Raw genomic sequence first — 19,704 nt, 5'->3', positions numbered from 1 at the left:
TTCTAACACCATTGTGGAGAGAGCCAGAAGGTGCTTGGCACTTTGAAAAGAAGACTTCCAGGACACATTCCAGAAGTGGAAGGAACACTGGGAGCCCTGTATTGCTGTGCAAGGGGACTATTTTGAAGGTGATAGTGTGTAAACATAGATAAATAAAGTGCTTAAACAGAGCTAATCTCCAAACTTTTTGATACCACCTCGTACATGGGGACCAAGTGCTTTGCCAGGGAGTTGGTCCCACCTAGCAAGACACCCCACAATGTTGATAGCATGTGGCCTGGTATGGTGAAGCAGGAGGGACTCTCGTATTCCCCTCTCCTGAATAGCCAGGCTACATGCTTGGGGAGCTGTGAGAACCAAGTGATCTGTGGTATTAGATTGCTCGGCTCTCAGTGTCAGAGCCGGCGGGGGAAGGATGGAGGGAGATTTTCAGTCCAGAAGCTAAGCAGTTAACCATTTCTCTTAAGGAACATTTCAGGAACATTAGCATAAGTAGATATTATTTTGTGGCTTTCACTAATATCCAAAGAAGGTAAAAGGGTCATTAGTTTCTTAAGTTACTGCCAGTTCACACAGTTGTAATGAGTTTTTTTTAAAGAGAAATTATCAATGTGTGCTGAGAAAAGGCTAAGCAGCTGGAAACTACATAAAATATATACAAAATGGCAGATAAATGTCTCTCACAATATGAGGGCAAAGCCTTGCAAATCTACAAATCCAGCACAGTAGATGTTTCAGTAGCCATCATCAAAGTAAGTTGGTTCCATTTCCATCTCCACCTGATCCCTTCTCATTGTTCCCCTCTCACACCGATTCTTCTCATTCTTCATCTTCCTCAGGTCATTGACCATAAAGATGAGGAGCCCGGTGTAGAGGACAAAGACCGCACCGGATGACAGGAAGTGACTCCAATCTGACAACATCCCAGGCCAACTTCTTTCTAAATGGAGATAATGGGGTACAATGAGAGAGTTGTACAGAATAATAATATTATATATCAAACCCAGTCAGATCTTGAGTACAACCGTGTCATAATATGAGGACAGTCACACCGGTAACAGGGCAGAGATTCTGGTTGTCTTGATAAGGACATAGCCGGCCATTTAATAACTCATCCAGTAAACATGGAGAATAGAATATCAGATTATCATCACACAATGACAGCGGGCTGGGTGAGGACATGACCATGTGAGAGAGTCATCAGCCATCACATCACCTCACCAAAAACCATATAGGCAAACCCAGGATGGCCTTCTTGTTGATGTAAAATTCACAAGATAACAGTGAGAGTTTTTAGTGAAGACACAGAGCAGATTTACATCCAAATAGCCAGCCAATGACCCCCTCCCCTCCCAAACCATATAACCTCAGGACCGCATCTCCACAGACAATAATGAACATGTCTTACAGGGTTAATAAACTGATGTTATCAGCGATAAGCCAGAGCACTGTTAATCAAGGTATTTCTTAACCCCTTCAGCTCCGGAAGGTTTTACCTCCTTCCTGACCAGGCCATTTTTTGAGAACTGACAATTGCGCGGTCATGCGATGATCCAAATAAAATTGACGTCATTTTTTTTCCCATAAATAGAGCTTTCTTTTGGTGGCATTTAATCACCTCTGTGGTTTTTATTTTTTGCACTATAAACAAAAAAAGTGCGATTATTAAAAAAAAAAAAACAACAATATTTTTACTTTCTGCTATAAAATATTCTCAATATAAACATTTTAACCACATGCTGACTGGGCCATAGCCGAAAGACAGCTACAGCGCTACATCCGGGAATGTCCATGACCGTCAGGTCCTCCAGACCCGGCACGTCACGAAACGAGGTAAAGGGCCAATGACAGTGGCCTTTTACCACGTGATCGCTCCGTCCATGCCCCACACTATATAAGGCTGCCGGAGGGATTGGTTGATTTAGATTAATCAGGCAGGTTATTCAGTTAGTGGCAGTGTATTTGATATATACTGTATACAGTCATTCTAATATATATATATATATATATATATATATATATATATATATATATATATATATATATATATATATATATATATATATATATCTCCGAGGTGTACTATTTATAATGTACACCAACAGAAGTATATTAGAAATAGTACACTACGGAATGAACTGTAGATATAGGCTACACTGGATGCAGAGTATATGTATATATATATATATATATATATATATATATATATATATATATATATATATATATATATATATATATATATACACACACATCATAGGCATGCGTAGGGGGTGTGCCAGGTGTGCCTGGGCACACCCTAATGCCCAGGCACACCCCAGGATTTTCTCACTGTCACAATGTGTGACAACTTCAGTTTGGCACCCCTGCTAACTAATAGCGCTGCCAGTGTGACTATTTATCAGTTTAATGTAAAATTCCTGTCAGAACTGCAGCCACTGGCCGCAGAGTGAGCAACCAGGCAGCCGCATTTTCCGATACTGTCTCTGTAGTCCCGGCTACAGAATCTCTAACAGCTGAATATCACTCCACCACCTGCTATCAGGGATGCAGAGACAGGACTTTAGAGGCAGCATCAGATAATTCCTGCCTGCTTACTCCACAGCTGGTGGCTGCAGTCCTCACAGGAGTTAGTGGTTACCAGAACCCACCATCCTATGCTTCCTGCTGCCACAAAAAGATTTTACAACGGGAAAACTGTCTCTTTCCTGGGTACTCATTTTTCTGGCTTTCACACTCACAGCTCCAGTAGATGTGGGCAGAGCAGGAAGAGATCATCACAGTGCAGTCACCCCGGACCACTGCTTCCTGCCCAACACACCCCGGAGCACTGCTTCCTGCCCAGCACGCCCCGGAGCACTGCTTCCTGCCCAGCACGCCCCGGAGCACTGCTTCCTGCCCAGCACACCCCAGAGCACTGCTTCCTGCCCAGCACACCCCGGAGCACTGCTTCCTGCCCAGCACACCCCAGAGCACTGCTTCCTGCCCAGCACACCCCAGAGCACTGCTTCCTGCCCAGCACACCCCGGAGCACTGCTTCCTGCCCAGCACACCCCGGAGCACTGCTTCCTGCCCAGCACACCCCGGAGCACTGCTTCCTGCCCAGCACACCCCGGAGCACTGCTTCCTGCCCAGCACACCCCGGAGCACTGCTTCCTGCCCAGCACGCCCCGAAGCACTGCTTCCTGCCCAGCACACCCCAAAGCACTTCTTCCTGCCCAGCACACCATGGAGCACTGTTTCCTGCCCAGCACACCCCAGAGCACTGCTTCCTGCCCAGCACACCCCGGAGCACTGCTTCCTGCCCAGCACACCCCGGAGCACTGCTTCCTGCCCAGCACACCCCGGAGCACTGCTTCCTGCCCAGCACACCCCGGAGCACTGCTTCCTGCCCAGCACACCCCGGAGCACTGCTTCCTGCCCAGCACACCCCGGAGCACTGCTTCCTGCCCAGCACGCCCTGAAGCACTGCTTCTTGCCCAGCACTTCCCAGAGCACTGCTTCCTGCCCAGCACACCCCAAAGCACTTCTTCCTGCCCAGCACACCATGGAGCACTGCTTCCTGCCCAGCACACCCCAGAGCACTGCTTCCTGCCCAGCACACCCCGGAGCACTGCTTTCTGCCCAGCACACCCCGGAGCACTGCTTCCTGCCCAGCACACCCCGGAGCACTGCTTCCTGCCCAGCACACCCCGGAGCACTGCTTCCTGCCCAGCACACCCCAGAGCACTGCTTCCTGCCCAGCACACCCCGGAGCACTGCTTCCTGCCCACACTCCCCGGAGCACTGCTTCCTGCCCAGCACAGCTCTCCCTGTGGCAGACTGAAGATCTGAGAGCAATTATGGCAGCCTGCATCTTCTCCACATGTGAGTCCCGACCTTCTCTGCCTTTGTCACTTTTCTTTCAGTAAACCTTCCCTGCAAGGTGCAGGACAGATTTACAGCTCAGCATAGTGTAATTCTTGAACATGTTAGGAATTACTGGGACTTCTACATAGATGTATTCAACATACACAATATATCTTATTAAAATCATTATTTTTTTTATAAGATATAATGTGTAAGTTAAATACATCTATGCAGCACTTCAGAAGTCCCAGTAATTCTGAACCTAGAAAAAAAAAATGTGGGCATTAACATCAAGGAATGGAATTCCATAATACATCCCAACTTCAGGAAAAAATAAAAAAGTCCATCCTTTTTAATTTTACAGATTATATTAACCCTTCGCTTAATGCCCTATAATTGTCTATAGGGCATTAAGCGAAGGGTTAATATAATCCGTAAAATTAAAAAGGATGGACTTTTTTATTTTTTCCTGTAGTTTCCTGACTAATGCCGCGTACACACGATCGGAAATGCCGCCAGCAAAACTCCGATGAGAGCTTTTTGTCGGAAAATGCGACCGTGTGTATGCTCCATCGGACTTTTTCTGGCGGAATTCCAGCCAGCAAAAGATTGAGGGCAGGTTCTCTATTTTTCGGTCTGGAAAAGTTCCTACCCGAAAATGTGTTCGTCTGTATGCAATTCGGACGTGCAAAAAATCACGCATGCTCGGAAACAATTTGATGCATGCTCGGAAGCATTGAACTTCATTTTCTCCGCTCGTCGTAGTGTTGTACATCACCGCGTTCTTGACGGTCGAAAGTGCAGAGAACTTTTGTGTGACCGTGTGTATGCAAGGCAAGCTTGAGCGGAATTCCATCGGAAAAAACATCCAAGATTTTTCTGACGGGAATTCCGATCTTGTGTACACGGCATTAGTGTACTTTGACATTTACCTCCTATGCTATGCCATGCTTCTTTTTGTTTTGACCAGCTATGTGCATAGAACTGTCTGTATACCTGCTGGTTTGATGTATCACACACCTCGCTGGTTAACAAACGGATTCTGTATATGCTTAGATCATTAATAAAACTTTTCTTTTAAAAAAAGTCCATCCTTGTGTGTGTGTGTGTGGGGGGGATATACTCTTTCACTTGCCTGAATCCAAGCTCTCTTTATTCACTCAACTACCATACAGAGACATTAACCCTGTATGGTATGATGGAGATGCTGGAGTGCGACCACAGCCAATAACTTACATAGAAGCTAAGGGGGACAGTCACAGCAGTGGAGGGAGTGGGGCAAGAAAAAAGGTAAAGCTGAGTACACATAGATTGAGATTTGTCCAGTTCACCAGGGTCTGGATACATTTCAATCTATGTGTAGCCTTCCCTGTAAGACAGAAGCCAATCATTCGATCAGCTTCTCTTAGACAGGACTACTGAAAACCTTGTTCTTGCAGCCAATCAGCTGCAGCACTAATCAGTGTATTCTGCCTGTGGAGAGTCCCCGCTGTCAGAATAAGATGTCCCAGCAAGGGGGGATTCCTGCATCCATATCACTTATGTAGATGCAAGAACCCGTCAGCTAGTGATCTGAATAGAAAAACCCATGCACATGTACCAACTTAAAGCAGTTGTAAACCGCAGCAGTGAAAAGAAAAAAAAAGAAAAACTTTCCTCTGTAAGGCAATTGCATAATATGCTAGTATGCATCACATACTGGCACATTATGAAATACTCACCTTACAGCGAAGCCCTCTGTCAGGGCGTACATCTTCCCCGGTCTTCTTTCCAGGTTCACGGGCTCCAGTTGTATGAGTGGCCAGAGCCGCAATGATGTCACTCCCGCACATGCAGAGAGAATTTCAGAGGTGGTGAGGAGGGGTTGTATCTCCTCCTCACCAAACAATACCATTTCTGATGAAAATTTAAAATGAGTCACAATTTTGTGTGTTTTTTATTATTTCCAAATAATCATAATTTGAGCCCCAAAACTGTGATATGTGTACCAACATCAGAAATCAAAATGTAATTCCCAAAAATTTGAGGGTAACATCACTATTCTACACTCACCCACAAAGAACCACCAAATATCACAGAATAAATCAAGAAGAATAACTCTTGAGTAGGGATGAGCTTCATGTTCGAGTCAAACCCATGTTCGACTCGAACATCGGCTGTTCGATCGTTCGTCGAATAGCGAACGATATGGGCCATTCGCGCAAAATTCGTGTGGCGCGTCACGGCCCATAATTCACTGGGGCATCGCAGTGCATTGCTGGCTGATGGTTGGCCAAGCATGCACTATGACCCGCATGCTTGGCTAATCACAGCGCTGTTGGTAGAGACAGCTGTTATTGGCCAAAGCCAGGGTGGCATTGGCCAATTATGGCCCAGGGGGTTTAGAACACGCCCCGCACTATATAAAGCCACCTGCGTGGCGGCCCTGTGTAGTGTGTTCCAGTGTGCTTAGAGAGAGACAGAGAGACAGTGTCATTTCATTTGAGTTAGCTAGATTAGGCAGGACAGCCAGTGAGTTGGCTGCACTTACAGTGTATTGTGTATATATATGCATCCCAGGTGATATATATATATATATATATATATATATATATATATACACTGTATTCAGTTTAGCTAGATCCGTTCCTGTTATCTTCCTACTGACAGGCAGGCTTGTCTTGTTATAGTATTTACAGCTACCTGAAGAAAATTGCTGGTGTTTTTTTGATCCTATTGGTACCACAGTCAGGCAGCTAGACTATTTAGTTAGTGCAGTGCGTCCTCCTCACAGTGTTCAGTTAAAGCTACAAGTTAGTTTAGTGTGACCTCTTCACAGTGTTCAGCTAAAACTACAAGTTAGTGTAGTGCACAGTGTTCAGCTAAAGCTACAAGTTAGGGTAGTGCGTCCTCCTCACAGTGTTCAGCTAAAGCTACAAGTTAGTTTAGTGTGATCTCTGCACCGTGTTCAGCTAAAGCTACAAGTTAGTGTAGTGCTTCCTCCTCACAGTGTTCAGCTAAAACTACAAGTTAGTGTAGTGCACAGTGTTCAGATAAAGCTACAAGTTAGGGTAGTGCGTCCTCCTCACAGTGTTCAGCTAAAGCTACAAGTTAGTTTAGTGTGATCTCTGCACAGTGTTCAGCTAAAGCTACAAGTTAGTTTAGTGCTTCCTCCTCACAGTGTTCAGCTAAAACTACAAGTTAGTGTAGTGCGACCTCTGCACAGTGTTCAGCTAAAGCTACAAGTTAGTGTAGTGCAGCCTAACAGTGTTCAGCTAAAACTACAAGTTAGTGTAGTGCGACCTCTGCACAGTGTTCAGCTAAAGCTACAAATTAGTGTAGTGCGTCCTCCTCACAGTGTTCAGCTAAACCTACAAGTTATTTTTTTGCGAGCTCTGCACAGTGTTCAACTAAAGCTACCTGTAGAAGGTTGGTGGTGTTTTCCTGATCCTATCACTACCGCAGGCAGCTAAATAAGCTACAAGTTATTTTTTGGCGAGCTCTGCACAGTGTTCACCTAAAGCTACCTGTAGAAGGTTGGTGGTGTTTTCCTGATCCTATCACTACCGCAGGCAGCTAAATAAGCTACAAGTTAGTTTTTTTTGTGAGCTCTGCACAGTGTTCACCTAAAGCTACCTGTAGAAGGTTGGTGGTGTTCTCTTATTACAGGCAGGCAGTTGATTTTGTTAGCTGCAGTATCAGTACACATGTATATATATATATATATATATATATATATATATATATATATATATATATCCCAGCTTAGTGCAGCTACAGGCCATTAGTATGTCTGGAAGGCCAACAAGGAGAGGCAGACAGTCACAAGCCAATAAAAGAGGGCAAGCAGGCTCTGTGTCTAGAGGCAATAGTGCTGGTCATGGAGATGGTGCATAATCATCAGCACGTGGACATGGGACACGCTTGGCCTTTTTTTCGGCAGCTGGCCGTGTTGAGCTGCAACATGCGGAAGACTTGATCGAGTGGATGACCAAGCCGTCCTCATCCTCCTCATCCTCTCTCACCCATGCTCAGGGTACTTTGTCTGGCAAAGCAGCTGCCAACGTGGCTTCTTCCCTCGGCTCAATGTCATCAGTGACTCCTTCCCTAGCCCCACCATGTCCTCCTGAGGAGTCCCTCGAACTGTTTGACCACAGTGTTGGGTACATGCTCCAGGAGGATGCCCAGCGTTTGGAAGGCTCTGATGATGATACTGAGCTAGATGAAGGCAGTAACGTGAGCACGGACAGAGGGGGTGCCCAAGGAGAGCAATCTGGCCGGTCATGCTCCCCCTGCTGCAGCATACTGCCAGGTTTGCTCCAGTGATGAGGAGGGAGGGGATGATGAGGTCACTGACTCAACGTGGGTGCCTGATAGGAGAGAGGAGGAGGAGGAGGAGGAGGAGGCACGTCAACAACGAGGCAGGATGCCCTCCAGGGGCCAGCCTAAGGGCAGCACACTGACTGCATCACACCCCAAAGCTCCGCATGTGCAGGGCGCTGCAGTCTCTGTGCGTTATTCATAATGTTATTTGGTGTGGGCCTTTTTTGAGACGAGTGCATCAGATTGCACGGCTGCTATTTGCAACATATGTCTCAAGCGTATCTCGCGTGGCCAAAACATCTCTCGCTTGGGCACCACATGCTTGACCAGACATATGTTGACCTGCCATGCAGTTCGTTGGCAAGCGTATCTAAAAGACCCACATCAAAGAGCAAAGAGGACCTCTCCTTGCTCCTCATCAGCTGAGATCTCCAACCCCACTATACCTTCAGTCCTCTCTGAGACCTGCACTGAGAGGAATGAAGGTGTAGAATTAAGTGTGTCACAGCCAAGTACTTGTGGGAAATCTGCTTTTGGTACACCGACGTCAGATTGTACCAGGCAAATTTCCCTGCCCCAGCTGCTGCACCGCCGAAAGAAGTTCGCTCCCAGCCATCCACATGCCCAGCGGTTGAATGCTAGCTTGGCAAAATTGCTAGCACTTCACTGCTGCCTTTTCAGTTTGTAGACTCTGCCCCCTTCCGTGAGTTTGTGGAATGTGCAGTTCCCTGAGTGGCAGGTACCCAAACGCCACTTTTTCTCATGGAAGGCGATTCCGGCTCTCTACCGGCATGTGGAAGGCAATGTCCATGCCTCGCTGGGCAGGTCGGTCAGCGGTAAGGTGCATATTACCACTGACTCATGGTCCAGCAGGCATGGACAGGGACCTTACCTAAGTTTCACCACGCATTGTGTGACTCTGCTGGCAGCTGGGAAGGATGCAGGACAAGGTGCAGTAGTGTTGGAAGTTGAGTCCGCCATCATGCCTCCAAAATGCCACTACTAATGATTGTGACACACCTCTCTCCTTCACCCCCTCCTCTTCTTCTTCCTCCATGGCCTCTTCCTGTGCTTTGTCCTCGGAACCAGCGGTGCTCCGTAGGCGTTCAAGGGGCTACGCAATTACGCAGGCCAAAAGATGCCATGCGGTGCTTGGGGGACAGGAGCCACACTAGGGCAGAGGTTCTGTCAGCTCCGCAGGGGCAGGTTCAGAGGTGGTTGACGCCACGCCAACTTAAGGCAGGAATGGTGGTTTGCGACAATGGCACCAACCTCCTCTCTGCCCTCCGACAGGGACAAATGACCCATGTGCCCTGTTTGGCTCACGTCCTTAACTTGGTGGTGCAGCGGTTCTTGGGCAGGTACCCGGGCTTACAGGATGTCCTGAGGCAGGCAAGGAAAGTCTGTGTGCATTTCCGCCGGTCATATAATGCCAGTGCTCAGCTGGTGGACCTCCAAAAGGAGTTTAACCTGCTGTCAGAGAATCTAATTGACCAGACTGTGTGGACTGCACAGAGGAAACCCAAAACACATATAAGTGAAATAATGGTGTTTAATAAATAAGTGACAAGTAAAAGAAATATAAACAGTGCAAAACCAACACAACAAACCCACTACAAACAACAATATATACAAGGAAATGGAGATACCGTAATCGTAAACAAAGCCAGGCCAAGGTCATACACAGGGAGATCAAACCAGCAGGACAGGAAGAGGGTGGATGGATGGGATACAGGGCAGGGATCCAAGGTAACCAGGAACAGAGGGGATAGGCTCAGGATAGGGATGGGATCAGATCAGGTCAGGTCAGGACAAGGCAGATGCAGGCTCAAGGTCAAAGTAACGGGCAGCAAGGTTGGAGTGCAGGGAGAGAGAGAGAGATACCAAGGCAAGCCTATGAGGGCTTGCCGGGTATTTGTAAGGCTGTGGTAATTGACCTCACGTTACAGCTGAGCGCAGTGTGAGCTGTTTGCTCCACACTGCCAGAATGCACCCGCTGGTTGACGCCGGTACTACGGCCCGAAGATGCAACAGTGCCACCAGCAGGAAAGACCTCTTACTGCAGGTCCTAGGTGTTGGAAGACACCTGCTGATGGACACTGGTACTGCGATCCAAGAGACCGATAGCGCCACCAACGGGTAGACCTTCTCATGACAGTACCCCCCCCTAAAGGAGCGGCCTCCGGACGCTCCAACAAGGTGTATCTGTTCAAAGTTCATGGCCTTCAACTGGACAGATGAGGGCACATCAGGCCGGGCATCGGGTACATCAACCTGGACAGTGGGTACTGCTGGCATGTCAGAGTCATTAAGCTGGGCAGCAGACGACAGGAACCACTTGAGCTGGGCAGCGGACGACAGGAACCACTTGAGCTGGGCAGCGGACGACAGGAACCACTTGAGCTGGGCAGCAGCAGACAGGAACAACTTGAGCTGGGCAGCAGCAGACAGGAACAACTTGAGCTGGGCAGCAGCAGACAGGAACAACTTGAGCTGGGCAGCAGCAGACAGGAACAACTTGAGCTGGGCAGCAGCAGACAGGAACAACTTGAGCTGGGCAGCAGCAGACAGGAACAACTTGAGCTGGGCAGCAGCAGACAGGAACAACTTGAGCTGGGCAGCAGCAGACAGGAACAACTTGAGCTGGGCAGCAGACAGGAACAACTTGAGCTGGGCAGCAGACAGGAACAACTTGAGCTGGGCAGCAGGCTCCGGGTCATCGAGCTGGGCAGCAGGCTCCGGGTCATCGAGCTGGGCAGCAGGCTCCGGGTCATCGAGCTGGGCAGCAGGCTCCGGGTCATCGAGCTGGGCAGCAGGCTCCGGGTCATCGAGCTGGGCAGCAGGCTCCGGGTCATCGAGCTGGGCAGCAGGCTCCGGGTCATCGAGCTGGGCAGCAGGCTCCGGGTCATCGAGCTGGGCAGCAGGCTCCGGGTCATCGAGCTGGGCAGCAGGCTCCGGGTCATCGAGCTGGGCAGCAGGCTCCGGGTCATCGAGCTGGGCAGCAGGCTCCGGGTCATCGAGCTGGGCAGCAGGCTCCGGGTCATCGAGCTGGGCAGCAGGCTCCGGGTCATCGAGCTGGGCAGCAGGCTCCGGGTCATCGAGCTGGGCAGCAGGCTCCGGGTCATCGAGCTGGGCAGCAGGCTCCGGGTCATCGAGCTGGGCAGCAGGCTCCGGGTCATCGAGCTGGGCAGCAGGCTCCGGGTCATCGAGCTGGGCAGCAGGCTCCGGGTCATCGAGCTGGGCAGCAGGCTCCGGGTCATCGAGCTGGGCAGCAGGCTCCGGGTCATCGAGCTGGGCAGCAGGCTCCGGGTCATCGAGCTGGGCAGCAGGCTCCGGGTCATCGAGCTGGGCAGCAGGCTCCGGGTCATCGAGCTGGGCAGCAGGCTCCGGGTCATCGAGCTGGGCAGCAGGCTCCGGGTCATCGAGCTGGGCAGCAAGCTCCGGGTCATCGAGCTGGGCAGCAAGCTCCGGGTCATCGAGCTGAGCAGCAAGCTCCGGGTCATCGAGCTGGGCAGCAAGCTCCGGGTCATCGAGCTGGGCAGCAAGCTCCGGGTCATCGAGCTGGGCAGCAAGCTCTGGAACATTGGGCCGAACAGCGAGCACCGTAAGGGCAGGCCAGATTACAGGCACCGGCTCAGCAAGCTGGGTAACGGACCCCGGCCCAGTGGGCTGGGTAACAGGCCCCGACTCAGCGAGCTGGACACCGGGCACTGGTTCGGCAAGCCGGATAACGGATACTGGCTTGACAGGCCAAGTGACGGACTTCGGTATAGCAGACTGGGTAACGGGCACCAGTTCAGCGGACCGGGTAACGGGCACCGATTCAACAGACTGGGTAACGGGCACCGATTCAGCAAGCTGAGACACGGGCACCAAAACTCCAGGCTGAAACACGGGCACCGAAACTTCAGGCGGAGACACGGGCACCGAAACCTCAGGCTGGGATACCAACATCACGACATCAGGCTGGAAGACAGGTACCAGGATATCAGGCTGGAGGATGGACACATGAAACCGGAAAGCAGGCTCATCAGGCTGAACAGTGGGCACATCAGGCAGAACAACAGGTACTGGCACAACAGGCGGAACAGGTACATCGGACTGGTCAGTAGTCGCTGGAGCGTCAGACTGGAACATGGACACTGGGATTTTGGGCTGAGCAGCAGGCACTGGGACCTCAAACTGGGCAGCGGACACAGGCATTGGCACAACTGGCTGAGTCGTAAACACTGGCACATCAGGCTGGAAAGCGGACTGGAAAGCCGGCACCGAGACATCAGACCAGGCAGCGGGTGCTGGAACTTTAGACTGGGCAGCAGACACAGGCGCTGGCACATCGGGCAGAACAGCAGGTACATCAGACTGGTCAATAGTCGCTGGGGCGTCAGACTGGAACATGGACACTGGGATGTCGGGCTGGAAGGCAAGCTTCAAGACTTCCGACTGGAAGGCAGGCATATCAGACTGGATAGCAGGTGCATTAGACTGGAGAGCGGGTGCGTCAGACTGGAAGGTGGGCACACCAGACTGGAAGGTGGGCACACCAGACTGGAAGGTGGGCACACCAGACTGGAAGGTGGGCACACCAGACTGGAAGGCAGGGACATCAAGCTGGAAGGCAGGGACCAAGACATCAGGCTGAAAAGCAAGCTTCGGGGCATCAGGCTGGGAGGCAGGCGTGAAGACATCAGACTGGGGAGGGGGCACAGACTGAAAAGCGGGCACCGGGACTTCAGGCTGGAAGGCAAGCTTCAAGACATCCGGCTGGAAGGCAGGCATATCGGACTGGATCGCAGGTGCATTAGACTGGAGAGCGGGTGCATCAGACTGGAAGGTGGGCACACCAGACTGGAAGGCAGGGACATCAAACTGGACAGCAGGCACAGGCATTGGCACAACAGGTTGCGTAGAAGACACTGGCGCATCAGGCTCGGTAGCAGGCACTGGTTTGACAGAATCAGGTGGGTTAGTTGGTGTGGAAGCAAGTTGGGTTACTGGCAGGATCGTGTGGGTAGGAAAGAATTTTTGTTTCTTTTTTGGTTTAGCCCGTGCAGTCTTGTATGTAGGTGCAGGGCTGAAAGAAAAGAAAGTAGCTGGATCGAAGGAAGACCAAGGAACTGTAGCTAGAGAGGGGTTTTGTGGGACTGTTACAGGTGGAGGAGAAGAGACAGGTGGATTGAAGGCGGGATAGGTGCTACACTTGGAGACTGGGTAGTAGTATTTGGTAGGGGGTTTGATAAACTGGGCTGTAGCTGAGGTTGCCATAGGCGACGGGGAGATACATTTTTGGGGAGACAGAGGATTAATGGCAGGGCTGGAGTATTGTGGCTTAGCAAAAGACAGGAGATCTGACCATACCTGCAGCACAGGTTGAACAAACGCTGATTCACACATAGCCTGACTAATGAAGGATTGCACTGACTGGATGCAATTAGACAACACTTGCTGTGAACAGTTGGAATAATGTTCCATAAAATAGGCTGGATCATCCTCTAACAACCAAACCAGGGATTCAACTTGGCCATAATTGAAGGGGGGTGAAAAATCATCACTTCCCTCGGGAATGCATGACAGGGCTGGTTTTGCACATAACTGGATCAGGGGCTGAACATCTTCAAAAGACATATACCCCTGATCCACTAGGGAATGAGCTGATCGGATAGTTTCCATCAGCCTGTCACTAGTCCACCCTTTTAAAATCTGGCGACAATATTCACCATCCTCTTCTGCTAGCAGAGAATAATAAAGGATTTCATCGAAATCCATATTAGCAGACCCGATAAACCAGGATGGTTTCCTCAATGCAGCCACGTCTGGTCAGGGATGGCCTTGGTATACTGTCAGAGAATCTAATTGACCAGACTGTGTGGACTGCACAGAGGAAACCCAAAACACATATAAGTGAAATAATGGTGTTTAATAAATAAGTGACAAGTAAAAGAAATATAAACAGTGCAAAACCAACACAACAAACCCACTACAAACAACAATATATACAAGGAAATGGAGATACCGTAATCGTAAACAAAGCCAGGCCAAGGTCATACACAGGGAGATCAAACCAGCAGGACAGGAAGAGGGTGGATGGATGGGATACAGGGCAGGGATCCAAGGTAACCAGGAACAGAGGGGATAGGCTCAGGATAGGGATGGGATCAGATCAGGTCAGGTCAGGACAAGGCAGATGCAGGCTCAAGGTCAAAGTAACGGGCAGCAAGGTTGGAGTGCAGGGAGAGAGAGAGATACCAAGGCAAGCCTATGAGGGCTTGCCGGGTATTTGTAAGGCTGTGGTAATTGACCTCACGTTACAGCTGAGCGCAGTGTGAGCTGTTTGCTCCACACTGCCAGAGTGCACCCGCTGGTTGACGCCGGTACTACGGCCCGAAGATGCAACAGTGCCACCAGCAGGAAAGACCTCTTACTGCAGGTCCTAGGTGTTGGAAGACACCTGCTGATGGACACTGGTACTGCGATCCAAGAGACCGATAGCGCCACCAACGGGTAGACCTTCTCATGACACCTGCCCAAGAACCGCCTAATCTGTGACATGCCCACCAGGTGGAACTCAACGTTGGCCATGCTGCAGCGGCTGCACACGCAGCAGAGGGCCATCAATGAGTACCTGTGTGACTATGGCACCAGGACAGGGTCAGGGGAGCTTGTTTTTTTTTCCCCACGTCAGTGGGCCATGATCAGGGATGCATGCACTGTCCTGTCACCATTTGAGGAGGCCACGAGGATGGTGAGCAGTGACAGTGCATGCATCAGTGACACTGTCAACCTTGTCCACCTGTTGGAGCACACGCTGCGTGGAATAATGGACAGGGCACTTGAGGCAGAACAGAGGCAGGAAGAGGAGGACTTCCTTAGCTCTCAAGGCCCCCTTTATCCAGACAGTGTTCCTGCGTGCCTGCCGATTACACAGGAAGAGGAGGAGAAGGAGGAGGATTGTGTCAGTATGGAGGTGGAGCCTGGCACTCAGCATCAGCAGCAGTCTTTAAGGGATCAGTTCCAAGAAACACATGGACTTGTACGTGGCTGGGAGGAGGTGGCTGTGGACCATGTCGTCCTTAGTGACCCAGAGGACTCCGGACCGAATGCCTCAGCAAACCTACGCTGCATGGCCTCCCTAATCCTGCAAAGCCTGCGTAAGGATCCTCGTTTTCGTGGTATCAAGGAGAAGAACCAATACTGGCTGGCAACCCTCCTTGATCCACGTTACAAGGGTAAGGTTGCGGACCTTATCTTGCCATCGCAGTGGGAGCAGAGGATGAAACATCTTCGGGAGGCCTTGCAGAAAGGTCTGTGCAACAACGCGTTCCCAGAGACTGGGAGGTTACAAACTCCTGTTTCTGGACAACGTGTTGCTGAGGCTTCGGTCAGTCAAAGAAGGAGCGGTGGAGAAGGTGGCCGTCTGACAGATGCGTTCAGACAATTTTTAGTCCGCAGCCCCAAGGTATGACCAGTTCCAGCAACCATCGCCAGCGTCTGTTTTGCATGGTGCCTAGGGGCAAGATCTGACTTGGACACCTTTCCCACGAAAATCCTCTGGGTTACTGGGTCTTGAGAATGGATCACTGGCCAGAGCTTGCACAGTATGCAATTGAGCTACTGGCCTGTCCTGCATCCAGCGTTCTTTCGGAACGCACATTCAGTGCTGCTGGAGGCTTTGTAACCGATCACAGGGTGCGTCTGTCCACTGACGCGGTCGATCGACTGACCTTCATATAAATGAATCAGTCTTGGATCACCACCAGCTACCAAGCACCTGATGCTGATGTAACCGAATAATTTTTTTTGAAATCTCAGATCCATTCAAAGACTGCCTATGCTGATGCTGAGTGACTATCCTGAGTAATTATCCTCTTCCTCAATGATCACGCTGATAGCTTGTAAGAACATTTTTGGTTCTGGGCACCAGCACCAGTGCCTAAGGCCCAATTTTTCAGCCCCTGTTCAACAGGGGCATGTAATTACAATTCTTGATCTAATATTTCACAGCAGGGCCCGTTTCTGCGCCCACCAAGAGCGAGTGAGGACTTACTGGCACCAGCACCACCACCACCACCACCAAAGGCCCAATTTTTCTGCCCCTGTTCAACAGGGGCAGGTTATTACAATTCTTGATCTAATATTTCACAGCAGGGCCCTGTGAGGGCTTACAGTGTTATGGCCACACCAACACCTAAGGCCCCAATTTCTGCAGAATATATAGGGCAGGCCCCTACTTTCAAACATCCAACTTACAAACGACTCCTACTTGCAAACGGAAGGAGACAACAGGAAGTGAGATGAAATCTACCCCTAGGTAGAGAAATTCTCTCCTGTAAGAGTTAATATGGGAAAAACATGTCTCCTCTCCACTGATGCTTTATCACCAATCCTTGTTTCACTCAAAAACCTCAAATTTAAAAAAAAAATTTGTCATTGGGACAAAAAGTGAGGTGAAATCTTCTGAAGAGGAGCACAGACAGCAAAACAAATGTCACAGGGGTGATAACCCTTCCCTATGTTTTCCAAAAAGCTTAAAAAAGATTTTTTGGCTGGAGCTAAACACGTTAAAAATGTACCCGTTCAAAATTACAAACAGATTCTACTTAACAACAAACCTACAGTCCCTGTCTTGTTTGCACCGCCTGTATACTGCTGTTCAGAGTACAGAGTCTGTATACTGCTGTTTCCTTTTTTAATTTGGGTGCGGGGTTCCCCTCAATATCCATACAGGACCCAAAGAGCCTGGTAATGGACTGGGGGGTACCCATGCCATTTGTCTCACTGATTTTCATCCATATTGCCAGGACCCGACATTACATTAAAGCCGCAAGCAGTTTTAAATGACTTTTTTTCCTTTAAAAATTACATTTTGTGCAGGGACTGTTCTAAGCACGGGAAACACGCGCCACTTTACAGGCATACTATAGACACCCCCCAGGTACGATATTTAAAGGAATATTTCACTTTTTTTTTAAAGCATCATTAAAATCACTGCTCCTGAAAAAACAGATGTTTTTAAAAGTTTTTTTTCCATTGATACATGTCCCCTGGGGCAGGACCCGGGTCCCCAAACCCTTTTTAGGACAATACCATGCAAATTAGCCTTTAAAATGAGCACTTTTGATTTTGAATGTTCGAATCCCATAGACGTTAATGGGGTTCTAACGTTCGTGCGAATTTTCGGTCCATTTGCAGGTTCTGGTGCGAACCGAACCGGGGGGTGTTCGGCTCATCCCTACTACGGACCATGATGTAAGGGGGAATTCTGCAGACTCTGGTGTAAAGGGAAACTTTGATGTAAGGTGGGCTCTGGTCAACAGAGCCCCCCTCTTACATCAGAGTCTACAGTGTTCCCCTTTACATTATGGTCCACAGCACTCCCCTTTACATCAGAGTTCCCCTTTACATCAGGGTCCGCAGAGTTCTGCCTTGCGCTATAAGGGGGAATCCTGCAGACTTTAATATAAAGGGGATGATGTGGAGGGGGGACTCTGGTGACCACATTAACCCCCTATAGACTCTGTGTGGCCCGGCTGGAGCTGTCACACTGACCTCACCTCCATTATTTGGGTACAGGGCAGGCTCATTCAGATAGACCTTGGCTTTGTTCCATCATCCTCTCTTCTCCCAGCGTTCCCATTCCTCCTCTTCATATCACCCACCCGTTCAGTGTAGTTGGTCATCTCTAGCACAAGTAACATTTGCCCCAATATACTGCCATATTGTTGAAGACCAACTCTACTCTGTGTATGTGGGCAGACTTTAACAAAATGGCACCGGCAATGAAGACATCATCTTGGCGGGGGGCCGGGGGGGGTTTCAAGCTCCTGGTGATGGCGAGCTAAAGGAGAGATGTACTGTCCAGACCGGTGCCTGGAGTGCGGCTCTGCAGACGTTGCTTTGATTTTCTGGAATCTGGTATTTTCTGTGTGCTGATCTAACCTCCTCCTTTATACAAATGTTACTGTGCCCACCCTTGCCCTTGAGCCTGCCCAAACCTGAGCACCATTTGGCTGTCTTGGGGCCTCCCACAGTGGTGGAATGCCAGAGCCTGGTTGCAAGTGCGACCTTTGGGACCCTGGTAGTTCCGCCACTGGTCAGGGCATCCCCAGACATGTTATTAAATGGAGTTTTGCATCTTTCAGCGTTATCGCTTTTTGCATGAGGTTCCCACTTAAAATCCATACCGGAACCATAGGGCCTTGTATGAATTATGGGGGAACCCCCATGTCATCTAGCATAAAGGTCTGGTATAGATCTGACCAATGTCTGCTCTATAATGGGGTACACAGTATAATAAGGGGGATGAACACTGCTCTGATATATACAGAGTTAATAGAAAGGACCCAGCAGGGACAGGACACATGTCACTCACCTGGACAAGCGTCATGTGTCTGATTGGTGGATCTCTCACTGATGTGGTTCTTTGCTGAACAGCTGATATTCCAGGAATCGGGTAGTGACACAGGAGGCACAGTGACACGGACTGTCCGCTCTGAGCTGGTGACGTTATAAACCTCCAATTCTCCACTCACAGTCAGGTAGATGGAGGGGTCAGTCCCCTTCTCCACCCCGCAGGAGATCTCAGCGCTGCCATTCTGGAGACACTTCACATCCAGGACTGGATCCGATACCGGAACTGAGAGACACAGAGATGGGGAGATCTGTAACATGGCACTATAATGGAATATAATCCCCTGTAATACCCCATCCACCCCAATCCTTTACAGTCATAAAAAGTCACCAAAATCCTGAAATAGCTTTACTGCAGAAACCTCCACTGCAAGATCCCACAGGGGCCAGTCATGTGATCAGGATGCCTAGGCTTTGGTTGGGAGATCTCTGCAGAAGGGGACCACCAGCCAATGAAAATCTACTCCTCTTCAGACTAGGCATTCGGTCACATGACCACACTCTGGGGGATTGCATTCAGTGGTTTGTGCAGGTATTCAGGCATTTTTGTTGGCCTTTATATGTTTGTTGGTAATATTATTATTGTTGTCCTATAACAGATTGATGGCCGGGTGGGACTCTCCTTTTTCGAGTGGATGTCATATAACGTTCTCCCGGTCACACCACTTATGCGCACCCCCCGGGAGCACACAGCACGGTGATTGGTGATGAGCCGTGTCCCTTATACATAGCACATCACCGATCAGGGTAAATGTCATTGGCTCTTTACCATGTGATCAGCTGTATCCAATCACAGCTGATCCCATGTAAACAAATACCGGCATTTCCTTTCCTCAGCACTGTCACTGATTATCAGTGCAGCCCCATCAATGACAATCGGTGTCCATTAGTTCAGAATATTAGTGCAGCATACCAGTGCCCATCAGTGCTGCCTATCAGTGCCCATCAGTGCCACCTTATCAGTGCAGACTGCCCATCAGGACAGCTTATCAGTGCCATCAGTGCCGTCTCATCAGTGCCCATCAGTGTGGTGTCATCAGTGCCCCATCAGTGCCGCCTCATCAGTGCAGCCTATCAGTGCCCATCAGTGCCGCCTTATCAGTGCAGCTTAATAAGTGCCCATCAGTGAGTGCCCATCAGGACAGC

At 49.7% G+C, this 19,704-nt stretch overlaps 1 protein-coding gene across 1 annotated transcript in view; it reads right to left on the bottom strand.

Moving 5' to 3' along the window:
* Window positions 1-483: 483 nt before the first annotated feature.
* LOC141129484 (hepatic and glial cell adhesion molecule-like) overlaps window positions 484-19,704 on the bottom strand; it is an 81,365-nt gene continuing 62,144 nt past the window's right edge. Inside the window, exons 3-4 of the mRNA XM_073617541.1 lie at window positions 18,521-18,784; window positions 484-940 (exon numbers count right to left, since the gene is read on the bottom strand). Of these exons, the coding sequence (XP_073473642.1) occupies window positions 735-940; window positions 18,521-18,784 (470 nt within the window). The 3' untranslated portion in view covers window positions 484-734. The remainder of the gene's footprint in view (window positions 941-18,520; window positions 18,785-19,704) is intronic.

The sequence above is a fragment of the Aquarana catesbeiana genome, linkage group LG02, assembly GCF_042186555.1.
Source record: "Aquarana catesbeiana isolate 2022-GZ linkage group LG02, ASM4218655v1, whole genome shotgun sequence".
Classification (NCBI taxonomy): Eukaryota; Metazoa; Chordata; class Amphibia; order Anura; family Ranidae; genus Aquarana; species Aquarana catesbeiana.
The sequence above is the reverse complement of the archived record's forward strand: the minus strand, read 5'-3'. Positions and strand labels throughout refer to the sequence as shown.